The sequence below is a fragment of the Poecilia mexicana genome, unplaced genomic scaffold (genome assembly GCF_051168715.1).
Source record: "Poecilia mexicana isolate PSO_F unplaced genomic scaffold, ASM5116871v1 scaffold_9, whole genome shotgun sequence".
Lineage (NCBI taxonomy): Eukaryota > Metazoa > Chordata > Actinopteri > Cyprinodontiformes > Poeciliidae > Poecilia > Poecilia mexicana.
Window position 1 is genome coordinate 17,252,878 of NW_028263378.1, and position 12,903 is coordinate 17,265,780.

Here is a 12,903-nt window from a genome sequence, read left to right on the forward strand (position 1 = left end):
GTTTAAGTGTTTTTGATACTTTTTTGTGTGGGAAATGTTTGTTTTTGGTGTTGATTCCCCTGATCGGTCATCTCTGCTCTATCTGCTCTTTGACCTTTTGTTTGTCGGTTGCCATGGCAACGGGTCGTGCGTAATACTGACATACAGAGCGAGAAAAGGCGGATTAGAAGTTGATGGAGCCATTTTTCCTTTATGTCTTTATCCATTTTAATTTTGTTACTTTATTCTTACATTTCTATTTTTTGTATTATTTACAGAGTTTATTTGTAGGTTGATAGTTGTTGATTTTATTTATTCCTGTTTTATTATTTTTATTATTTATTTTCTAAATTTAGACAGGAAGTAATGTGGGTCAGTCCACTTTCTATAAGTGTTGGGGCCTGGTGAAGGACCAGCAGGCATTTGGGTTTGGGGCCGATGGTTTTTACCAGAGCAAGAGTGGTAGCATGAGAACAAATGAAAGTTTAAACTCTGTAATTATTTGGTGAAAGAGGAAAATAAATCACCAAGAACAATCAATAAGTTTGGAAACTGAACCTTCTTTTGCCCCTGTCGAGAAACATGACCCCAGTGCCTCAGTAGTGGCTTGGTTTAACTTTTTTTTGTTTGGCTTGGCAAACAATCAGAAGTGGTTCTGTCTAGTTTGGTTTTTCACCTGTTTATCGGCTTTATTGTACCTTTATTGTGGCGCACTGCTGCAATTCCTAAAAACCAAACTAAAGACCAAAATAAATAGAAATTCGCCCTTTCTTGTATCTTGACAGAACTAACAGAAACTAAAACTGTTTATAGATTTGCATCATGGAGAATTGATCAAACATCAGTTTTCTAATCTTTATTTTAAGTCGTATTTAGTAGATATATCTAATAACAAATGATGACGCTACTAATATCTTCGTGACAGATTTCTCTTTGTCCTGTATTGGGATAAAATGGTTTTCTGGACACAGTAAATCACATAGCGACCAATAGGTGCTGTCCAGTCCAGTAATACACATCAATTAGCAGGAGTATGAAAGACGTAAAAATAATTAACTATACTACATTAAGAAATTGTATTCAAGCCTCGGTGCTACATGAAGCTCATTTTGAAACAATGCAAGTTAAAAACAATATTGTTTTAAACAATATTGTTTTAAACAATATTGTTTTGCAAGTTAAAAACATTATTGTTTTTAACTTGCATTGTTTCAAAACATCCCTGCCCCCCTCTTGCCACCCCATAAATATTTTTCTAGATCCGCCCCTGGCTTGGTGGAAATCCTTATAGGTTAATGACCCATAAACATTGAGCCAAGTGTTGCTGTGCCGTCTTCCACTGAAACAGCGAAGGGAAAAGGGCTAACGGACGGCTAATTCAACTCATTTTACATGTTTAATGTGTTTGGAGTTTCTTAAACTCTTTTGGGGCAATTTACAGTGACCAACTGACCTGACCGACATGTTTTGGGAGATGTGGGGGGAACCGGAGCACCCGGAGAAAACCCACTCAAACACGGGGAGAACATGCAAACTCCACACAGACTGCCTCTGTGAAGGTGCAGCGCTAGCCGCTGCACCACCGTGCTGCCCACGTTTTTTCCAATTGGGTTGGGAAAGGATCTATTTTCTAGTTTGTCAATGGAGCGTGGGGTGGGGGGACTTGAAGTTTTAAATTTCCTCTTGACGGAGGGTTGCAGGGCGCCCCGTACACAAAGGCAACAACCTCCATCTTTTCTCCTCTAGTCAAAATCAAGAACATTTGACCTGATTTTGATTATCTTTACTTTTTTGGCTTCTTGAACCCGAAGGTGTTACGAATTTTTTTCCAAATGGAAAATTTCGATTTTTTCTTTTTACCATCTGTGGTTTCATTATATTTATTGTCCAAATCCTCCGGGACATTTTCTCCTGCGGTCTCAGTCTCTTCGGGTTCCAGATCCGTGGAACAACCAGGTAAAGATTCTCCTAAGGGTTCCTTCCCACAAGAAACCTCTTGACTTGAATCTTTCACCAGGTCGACCGGGTTCTGTGAATCTTCCTCCTCTTTGAAAACGGTGGTGTGATTTTTATCTTCTTTCTCAGCTCTGTCTTGCAGCAGTAGATTTTCTTTTGCTTTTTTCAACTCCTCTTTTACGCAACTCATCTCCTGCTGGTATTTTTCACCTTGTCTTTTTAGCACAGTGACTTCGGTGTCATACCGGTTGTTTAGCTCCAGGTACAAACGTTTAACTTTCTCCAACTCAGCCTGAGCACAACTTTCCTTCTCCTGCAGGATTTTGATTTCTTTCATAGTGTTTTCTTGGAGGACAATAGTTGCTCTCAGGTTGTCGATGAGCTTCTGATTCTCCTTTACTGTCTCTAAGTTGGCTTCTTTCTCCTGGCTAACCTCCTGCTTATAGCTTTCTACTTCTTGATTTAGTTCATAAATATCACTTTCATATTTGTCGATGAGCTTCTGATTCTCCTTTACTGTCTCTAAGTTGTGTTCTTTCTCCTGGCTAAACTCCTGCTTATATCTTTCTACTTCTTGATTTAGTTCATAAATATCACTTTCATATTTGTCGATGAGCTTCTGATTCTCCTTTACTGTCTCTAAGTTGGCTTCTTTCTCCTGGCTAATCTCCTGCTTATAGCTTTCTACTTCTTGTTTTAGTTCATAAATATCACTTTCATATTTGTCGATGAGCTTCTGATTCTCCTTTACTGTCTCTATGTTGGCTTCTTTCTCCTGGCTAAACTCCTGCTTATATCTTTCTACTTCTTGTTTTAGATCATAAATATCACTTTCATATTTGTCGATGAGCTTCTGATTCTCCTTTACTGTCTCTAAGTTGGCTTTTTTCTCCTGGCTAAACTCCTGCTTATAGCTTTCTACTTCTTGTTTTAGATCATAAATATCACTTTCATATTTGTCGATGAGCTTCTGATTCTCCTTTACTGTCTCTAAGTTGGCTTCTTTCTCCTGGCTAATCTCCTGCTTATATCTTTCTACTTCTTGTTTTAGATCATAAATATCACTTTCATATTTGTCGATGAGCTTCTGATTCTCCTTTACTGTCTCTAAGTTGGCTTCTTTCTCCTGGCTAATCTCCTGCTTATAGCTTTCTACTTCTTGTTTTAGTTCATAAATATCACTTTCATATTTGTCGATGAGCTTCTGATTCTCCTTTACTGTCTCTATGTTGGCTTCTTTCTCCTGGCTAAACTCCTGCTTATATCTTTCTACTTCTTGTTTTAGATCATAAATATCACTTTCATATTTGTCGATGAGCTTCTGATTCTCCTTTACTGTCTCTAAGTTGGCTTTTTTCTCCTGGCTAAACTCCTGCTTATAGCTTTCTACTTCTTGTTTTAGATCATAAATATCACTTTCATATTTGTCGATGAGCTTCTGATTCTCCTTTACTGTCTCTAAGTTGGCTTCTTTCTCCTGGCTAATCTCCTGCTTATATCTTTCTACTTCTTGTTTTAGATCATAAATATCACTTTCATATTTGTCGATGAGCTTCTGATTCTCCTTTACTGTCTCTAAGTTGGCTTCTTTCTCCTGGCTAATCTCCTGCTTATATCTTTCTACTTCTTGATTTAGTTCAGAAATATCACTTTCATATTTGCCAATAAATTCATGGTATGAATGTTTTATCTCATCAAATTTTTTCTGCAAACGTTTCTTGTCGTCTTGCAGGAATTGGATTTCTTTGGTTTTGCTATCCTGTAGGACGGCATTTGTTGCTTTCAGGCTGTCAATCAGTGCCATGTCTTCCTCTGATTTTTTTACATGGTCTTTTCTCTCCTCAATTATTCGTTCCTGTAATACCATAATGTCAATTTCATATTTGCACTTTAGCTGCTGATTCCACTTTGCTTTCTCCATTTCTAACTCTTGCCTGGTCTCTTCCAGCTCTGCCTCCAGGTGGGCATGTTTCTTGTTGTCTTCAGACCGTCCAGCGATCTCCATTTCCAGAAGGGAGCTCAGTTGTTGGATTTCCTCAAGCAAGGCATGGTATGCAGGAGTGAACAGGCTTTCAGGGTTTTCCTGGATTTCCCTTCTCGTGGAGTGATGGGGCCCCATCACTCCACTGTTGTATCTTGCCGTATGATCAGACATTTTCTCCAAAACACTATCACTAAAATCGTCGATTAGTAAACTACCTGAAAGAGCTTTGCGCACGTCTGAGCTAGTCAGTGATATTGCAAGCAATGAAAAATATGCAGAATTGTGTTACATACAATTCTGCAGTTGATGACATCACAGACTGCATCGCCAGTGACATCACAGAATCTTCCTTTGCTGGTGGTGTGACATCATTCCACCACCACATATCTTACTCTTTATTCTAGTTTACATTCAAAAAAGTCCCTTTGTATTTATTGTTGTGCTTTAACGTTCATGTTCTTGATCAAACGTCGTCTCATCTTCATTTCTTTAAAGTTTATAAAACGTTTTAGAAACCTGCACATGTAAAAGCCTTTAGTTTGTGAGGCAAAACATTAGAAAACTTATTAATAATCTATATGCATCTTTTCACTGTCCTGACATGATCAGAAATGCATTTCTTGTACAGAGATTTGGTCAAGTGTCACGTCATACACTGCCATCTAGTGGCCAACCATAATTGTTTTTGGTAAAAGTTAAAAAAAAGATATATAATGGCATAAATATCTCAAAAATATAGCTTGGACTTCTTACCTGCTCTGTGTTTTGATTATGACTGTATAATATATATGGGAGATTTCAACACTCATGGTGACAATCCCCAAGACAAAGAGGCAAAAAAGTTATGTGATATACTTCAAAACCTTGGTTTGACTCAACATGTTAAACAGGCAACACATAATCAAACACACTCTCTAGACTTGATTATCATTAAGTTGTGAGTATATTTTTAAGGTCTCTGTAATTTATGTTGCCCTGTCTGACCATTTCTCTGTTATGTTTGAAAGTGACTGCAGCATCTCAACTCGACTCTATCAAGGCCTGCAGACAATTTACCAACTTTTTTTTTACAGAGAACATTTCAAAAATTAATCTGAACACTGAAGAGGAAAAAATTAGTACAATTGTCTAACTGTGTGCTAATTAGACTGTTTATATGTACGTATCCATGCAAGCAGTTTTTAGACACAGTGCAAGAAGAAGGTGCATTTCAAAGGTCAGATAACATGTGATAACCACATAATGCAAGGAAGGTTCAAAGTAAATGTCTATGCATCAAGTTGTTTTTTTATATATTTGCTATTACTGACTGAAGTTTTCCCCTTTGTGCTTTCTTTTCCAATATATGTGTGTGCGTGCATGCGTGTGTGCGTGCGCGTGCGTGTGTGTGTGTATCAAGACAGGATGCGGGTTTTGTGAAGTATATAAGAATTGTGTGCAGCTGTACTTTGGGCTTTGCTCTGTTCTGTTCTGTTCTGTTCTGCGTGTGACAGAGCCTTCAAACGCTTCAGACCTTCGAAATAAAACATTTAAAGACAAAGGTCAATCTTTCTCATTTCTTAACAATTTCTCTACCTTGTATTAAAAATTTCCTTAGCAACACCAACACCAAATCCAATACAATTGGACCAAATGCAGAGAAAATGACAACATTTTAGCAAGCCCTTCCTCCTGTCTTTATATTTTACCCACTTCTGTCTTTGATCTGATTCAAATTGTAAACTTGTCGCTCTCGTGAGGTTTTTCAGTTTGGTTTCCGTTTTTCAGTGTTTCGACAAAAACGTTTTGATATCACAGATTTCTGTAATATTTCTTTGCATCTTGTAGGATGTTGTTACGATGCTGGTGAATAATTAAAGGTTACGTCATTTTGGCTAGAAAAACTTCCGATCACCAATTGACTTCACCTGGGTTCAACAACGTCGGGTGGGGTGAAGTTAGTATCTATAGGTCATTATTTGCAAACTATAATGAGTTGATTTAGTGTTGTTGCATATTGTTGTGATATACAAAGTAGACTCGTCCTCAATCTTTGTGCATCAGTTTTCTCTGGTACATGGCTAAGGTTGCTGCCATACTGTTTCATATCTTGTTTATGAAGCCTTGTTCTTGCCTAATTTTATGTATTTGATCTGTTACGAAAGCAAGTGTACTTTGTGCCATATCTGAGTGACCCTCATCGCTGTTTTCTCTGCATTTTGAAGAAATGTGAGGGTTTTTTTTTTTTTTTTGGTCCTGCATTACAAAGGGAAGCTTCAGCAGAGAATTTACATTCTGTTCAATGTCAAAATTAAATTTTGCATTGATTACACTGCAGCTTTTCCTGACAATAAAATTAACCAAATTGAATTTATGAAACCAATTAGGTTATTATCAAAGTTGTAAATTGCTCATAACTTTAAAACAATGCAATTTTCTTAAGCTGATCTTTTCCTTTTAGAAACAAGTTGTTTGAAGAATGGTGTGATTTAAATCTGTCTACTTTAGGCTGAAGACTGTAATATCCAAACCAGTTATAACATTATATCTGTTCTCAAATGTAAAACCTGGGGGTTGAGGTAAGCTGTGGTCGGGGCTAAAGAAGTACCTAATGCTGTTTTCTAAACTTAATTGCCTCGCCTCAGATTTGATTGAATTTTTCCCTTATCTCGTTGTTCTGTGAATTCTCAAGTTGAAGGGCTAGACAGTTCCAGTCTGCAACCCACATAGCAGACAGGAAGTATGCGAAAGTCTTTAGTTGTTGGAAACTACAAATCTACGGTGGACATTTCCGTCTTTTTAAGTGGAAACGTGAATGTGGTTGGATTGCAATTATTCCGTCACCAAAATTACTTCAGTATAGCCAGAACAATGCGGGTGATTCTTCAGCCCCATGCGGGGAGTCGATTGCATCAGGTCAGTAGTATCATCAGCAGCAGCAGCAGCCTGAACTTCTTCTTCCGCCTTAAGTCAGTGCAGAGAGCCAGCGCTCACATCGGAGACATCCTGACAGCGAACTTTTAGGAAATCCAACGAAATGCCAAAAGATTATTTGACCGAGTATGAGCCTCTGCTCACGAAAGGAGGCAAAAAACCGAAAAGGTTTCAGGTAAGCCGACTCTAGAGTCAAGGCTGGATAATCTTGATGCGGTAAGTCTAACTTTACCAATCCTGATGATGAGCTTGTGTTTTCTGTCTGCAGCTGTTTTGTTTCCAGTTCCCAAACAAGATTCTCCTGCTGGCCATGTTTTCGACATGCATAGGTGGCACATTTCAGTGCGGATACAATATATCGATCATCAATTCGCCCACTAAGGTAACCACTGATGCTTCTCATTGACACAGACAGATCCATCCAGGGGTTGAAGGTTGTTGTGGCTTTTAATTTGCAGACGACGGCATTATGATAATTAGCTGCTTACTATGTAATTATATGTTAATTGTTACATTTAACTCTTGTGCATGGAGACGGCGCCCTTCCGCTCATGCTCGATTCTTTAAGAGAGAGAGGTGACTTTTTAAAAGTCACTCCAACAAGTCCTCCATTCACTCTTTTCAGTTGGTTTTATTGGTGTTGGTCACTGGTTAACCACAACGTGGTGGCATGACTGAACCAGTGCAGACTGGACCAGACTGGTGCCACATTTATGTGCTTGAGGGACGTGTGGATTTCACTGGAAAAACAGGATTGTTCACTTGAAAGTTGTCACTTTGTGGATTTCTTCACAAGGAGCAATTTGTAAAGAAGGGGGGAAAAAACAGCTAAAGCAAAAATAAAATACCTTCATTGTTTGATAAAGTCTTATATTGTCAGTTTGCAGTTTGAAAATAGTCCCCCACGTTTTACAGTGAAGCAAAGCGTGATTCAATTTATGCAAGACAGATTTTTGTGGAAAAAAAGAAGAGAAAAGGCTTTAATTATAGTTAAATTTATAAATTGTGGGGAAAACTATTTTTTTAAACGTGAATAATACACATTGTCGCACCCCCTTAAAAATGTCTACTGTTTTGACATTTTTTGTCTCACTTAAATGTTTCAGATGGTCATTATTCAAGATTTGATGTCATAACTTAAGTAAATACAAAACACAGTTTTCAATGAATGATTTCATTAAGAGATAAATGAAAATATTTCTGATTGTAATTATGTAACTAAATGTTATTTCTTTTAACTGAATTCTTAAGTGTTTACAGTGTACTACTTGAGCTTAGTTACTGTAGGCGAATGGTAAAGTTTGTGTCATTTTCCATCCACGCTAATGGTATTATTCTATTTCTTTTCTTATTTCAAGTATGTGCAGGACTTCATAAACCAGACGTGGAGGCAGCGTTACCAAACAGAGATATCTAATAATGGGCTTACACTCCTCTGGTCCACCATTGTGTCTATGTTTACCATAGGGGGATTTATAGGAGTGTCCATTGGTGGGACTTTGTCAGTGAAGTTGGGAAGGTATAAAAATTCTGAAAACAACATTTAGAAATGTTGATAGTCTCTTTTATTGTATAAATATTACATTTTCTTGTCTTATGGTTTCTTTCAGGAGAGGGACTCTTCTCGCCAATAATGTTTTTTCATTACTTGCTTCTCTGTTGATGGGCCTGAGCTCCTCTGCAGGCTCATTTGAGATGCTCATTATTGGACGTCTTCTCATCGGAATAAATGCAGGTAAATACATTTATTTTAGGAACAGATTTACAACAAGTGGAACTCCTGAAATCTGAAGCAAAATCAGAACGTGAGGTTCTTCACTTGGTCCAGCTTATAATGAGAGCACGGCTTTTCCTGAAACAGCAAATGAGGTCCATGAAAATTAAAAAATATTTCTCAGCACTTTTAGATACTTTAGTTTGTTCCAATAAATTACACAAAAATCATAATTGTATTAAAATCCAAGCAAAATACATTAAAAATTAAGTACAAATAAAATACAAAGCAAAACTATTTAACTTTTTCATATTTTATCATTTTGAAAGCACAGATTTTACTGTACATTTTGGGGATTTTATGTAAAAGATCAGCATAAAGCCGTGCCTAAGTTCAGACTGATTGATTATGTGTAAACATTCATTTGATTTCAAAAATCTTGTCAAATATTCTCACTTGGCATTTGGTGTAAAAACTACCTTTGTCAGTGAGAGGTGATTGACAGCGTTAAAATCCTCCTCCTGGCTGTGATTGGATGTTTCTATTAGTAGAAATACCTTTTGTCTGTCTCATACCAAAACTGTCGCAACATGGTGACACTTTCAACAAATATGTAAAAGAAAAATGTTTTATATATATATATATATATATATATATATATATATATATATATATATATATATATATATATATATATATATATATATATATATAAAGAGAGAGAGAGAGAGAAGTTTCATACTGCAGTGTTAACAAACACTTCATATTTTTTTACTCAGTGTAATGACTGAATTTTGAAAATAAATGAAATAAATGAACTTTTCAGTTAAGTTATAGTTTTACTGTGTAAGACTGTAAAATCTTGTTATTTTTCCAGGCATTGCGCTGTGTGTTGAGCCTATGTTCTTGGGCGAAATAGCTCCAACATCGTTGCGTGGTGCCATGGGAACAGGCTCCTCCATTTTTCTCACTGGTGGCATCTTGTCTGGACAAGTGATGGGCCTCAAGTTTGTGAAATATTTGTTTCGTTAATTTCAATCTACTGCTGCGTATTGATTTTTGCTGAACATTGAAAACTGATGTAATTATGTTTGTGTATTGATGCAGGGAATTGCTCGGTAAAGAACAGTACTGGCCCCTCTTGCTCTCCACCACGTGTATTCCAACATTACTGCAGTTGCAGCTGCTGCCCTGGTTCCCTGAAAGTCCGCGCTACCTGCTTATTGATAGAGGAGACAAGGAGAAATGTAAAAAAGGTAAGATACTTCAATGCAAGTGTGGTTTCTTTTCTTGTAATTCCAAATTTAAAAAAAAAAAAATTCATGTGTTGCCTGCCAAGAAGACATGGTGCATGTGATGGTGCTGCACAGAAAAGCTAAATACTTCTCAAAAACTGCTAGAGGCTGTCAGTTAAACCATGTGAGCTCCTTCTGATAATTTCATCATGATGTGAAGAAACTGTGGTTTGACCTTTGGTTTCTTAAAAGAAAAAAAAAAGTAGTCTGTCGAAGTGTAGCCATGTGAGAGAAAACGTGAACAGAGAAACTGTTTTTCTGTCTGCAGCCCTGAATCAGTTGCATGGCTCAGAAGGCTCTGACATTGTGCTGGAGGATATCCAGAAAGAGAAGGACAATTTGGTTGGCTTCAAAGCCAAGAAACCTTGGGAGCTCTTTGCAGATCGCAGCATACGCTGGCAAGTCATCACCATCATTGTACTCAACATAGCACAGCAGCTGAACGGCGTCAACGCTGTATGTATGAGCTTCCTGCACTGTGACCTCTCAATGACTTGGCAAAAACAAAGCTTTAAAGACTTGCCCTTGTCTATATCGAATGCAGATGTACTTCTACGCCGATTACTTGTTCCGACAAGCAGGAATCTCAGAAGATAATATACCTTACGCCACCGTCGGTACAGGCGCCTGTGAATGCCTCACTGCATTAACATGTGTAAGTATGAGCTTGGAATGGCATCTTTAAAGACATTTCTGCAGTAAGCCACAGAAAAACAAATAAAGGCACAAAAATTAACTGGCACAATGCTTATAATATTACCTGATATACCTCCCATTTCAAGCTTAAAAGTGGTAGTTTTTTTGGTTTTGGGACATGCTGTGTTTCTTTTAGGGTATGCTGGTTGAATCTCTTGGAAGGAAAGTGCTCATCTCGGGAGGATACCTACTGATGAGCATCTGCTGCATTTTATTCACAGTGACGCTTGCTCTGCAGGTAATTCTTCCAAAGGATACGTATCCTTTATAGAGTTATCTATTTTTAAAATGTTCTACTTTACATGACAAGCATTTGGTTGTAGCTGTACAGAACAATAGTAAACACCTTCTCGGGTTTCTTAAAGAAAATGCAGACAAAGGCAATAAAACAAGAAGAATTTTAACAGCTAAACATGACAAAACTGGCTTCTTACCTAATGCCTTTTGTGCTGTCGTCAGAAACATGTGGAAGCTTGCAAAACAAACACAAATCAAAACAGTAGTCATGAAATCTTGACATAGAGGTGTCAAGATTTCACCTCTATGTCAAGAGACATAGAGGTCTCTTGACATTGCTTGGTTTCACAGAAAGTCTGACTTATCTCTCTTCCTACAGAATGTCAGTCCAGTCTTTCCATACTTAAGCGTGGCTTGTGTGTTTGCTTTTGTCTTAAGTTTTGGCTTGGGACCAGGTACGTTAGTAGTTTAGCAAATTTGTCCTATTTCAGTGTTTTCATCAGTAATGCAACAGTCTTAACATTGTTGTTTCGTCCTCTGAAGGTGGCGTAACAAACATTTTAACCACAGAGATGTTCAAACAAACTACTCGGCCTGCAGCTTTCATGATCGCGGGATCAGTGAACTGGCTCAGCTTCTTCATTATTGGCTTGCTCTTTCCCTTTATTGTGGTAGGTGTTGGAAATAACTTCTAGCTTAGTTTTATAAATGTTTTGAAAATATTTGTGGCATATAGTCAGTTTAAAAAGGAATACATAATTGTCTTTTTTGCGAGGAAACCCAATTTTAAAGAAATTTCAAATACATGAGTGTTAATTTTGACAATAATCACTCAAAAGGCCTCTGGCCCCTCTGAGTCACCCATTTCAGACTGAGCAGTGATTTCCTTTGACGTGATTAGGTTAATTTCACTTCTCATCTGTATCAACTTGACTATTTTATAATCCCTCTGGGTGTTTTTTTTTTTTAACAAAATGAAACCGCAACATTTCAAGTGCTTGATATCTTATTAGGGGGATTAATGTGATATAAAGCACTGGGTGATACAGGAAAACCCAACTTGGCTACACTGCAAATTATAATGAGCAATAATCTTATTAAGTGAGAAATGAGTCTAATAGAATTAAAGTAGTTATTAAATGATTTTTACACCTTCAAACAATGAATGACTGGATATTTCCATTGTACTGGAAGTAATGTAAACATTTTGGTGTGGCGCTTCTAGAGTCCCCACTTGAATATGATTGAGAAAATCTGCAGGGAGCCTTCTAACCTCAAAGACTTACTGGCCACTGATGGTTTTATATAATATATGTCTCAATTCAGTAAAAGTTTAAAACGGCTTTCAGAGCTCAAACCCAACCTGTGTGTAAACTAATAAAGATGCCCGAGTGTGTATTGGTTGCTTATAATGTCTAATTAGTGACTACCCAAAAGTTTTCTTAAAAAAAAAATGTTTTGATGTCTGTTGAAAGTAAAACGTCTGCATTGAAATGTTGAATGGTTTACATTGACATTTATTTGTTTTTTCCCCAGATCGGGCTGCAGCACTACTGCTTCCTAGTGTTCTTTGTCGTCTGTCTCTCGGTGGGGATCTACATCATCGTCGTTCTTCCCGAAACCAAAAATAAAAGCTTCGTGGACATCCAGAAAGAGTTCCAATCCAGATGGAGTAAAGAGACGAACTCTGATGAAGCAGATGCTTTACTTATATCTACTGCTTTATGATGGGTCTCTGAGTCAGCATTAGAGCTAGCTAAGCTAGCTTATCTACTAAACGAACCATGAAGATTTATTATTCAATTCAGTTTTATTTATATAACTGAGGCACTTTACAAAAAAATAATTTCAATTCAATCATACATATATTCCAAATGATCCCAGTTTTCAAACAGTACAGTAAGCTCAATTCATTATCATCTGTAGAAAAGACACCAGTGATGAATAATGCAATATATCTGTGGTACTTTTGAAGATGTTATGATAGTTTTTTTTTTGTTTGTTTTTTCTTTTGAAAACTTAAGTTGTGTTGATCTGTGTGAATTTTATTGTGCCAAATGGTAGTTTGTATAACTTTTTCAAAGAGCGCCACCCTGCAGTTTTACAATAAAGATAAGCCCATTAAATAA

The 12,903-nt window shown here is 37.2% G+C and overlaps 2 protein-coding genes across 2 annotated transcripts; one reads left to right on the forward strand and one right to left on the reverse strand.

Annotated features, from left to right (window-relative positions):
* Positions 1 to 1,762: 1,762 nt before the first annotated feature.
* On the reverse strand, positions 1,763 to 4,054 carry LOC148157673 (uncharacterized). The gene has a single exon (XM_088008457.1). The coding sequence runs from the start codon at positions 4,052 to 4,054 to the stop codon at positions 1,763 to 1,765; it is 2,292 nt and encodes a 763-aa protein (XP_087864583.1).
* A 1,706-nt stretch (positions 4,055 to 5,760) lies between these two features.
* Positions 5,761 to 12,903, forward strand: LOC106904163 (solute carrier family 2, facilitated glucose transporter member 11-like). The gene is made up of 12 exons (XM_014968338.2): positions 5,761 to 7,007; positions 7,101 to 7,214; positions 8,191 to 8,351; positions 8,443 to 8,567; positions 9,424 to 9,553; positions 9,654 to 9,802; positions 10,110 to 10,297; positions 10,386 to 10,496; positions 10,674 to 10,775; positions 11,154 to 11,229; positions 11,318 to 11,445; positions 12,311 to 12,903. Exons 1-12 carry the CDS (start codon positions 6,936 to 6,938, stop codon positions 12,500 to 12,502), a joined length of 1,548 nt encoding a protein of 515 aa, XP_014823824.1. The 5' UTR covers positions 5,761 to 6,935; the 3' UTR covers positions 12,503 to 12,903.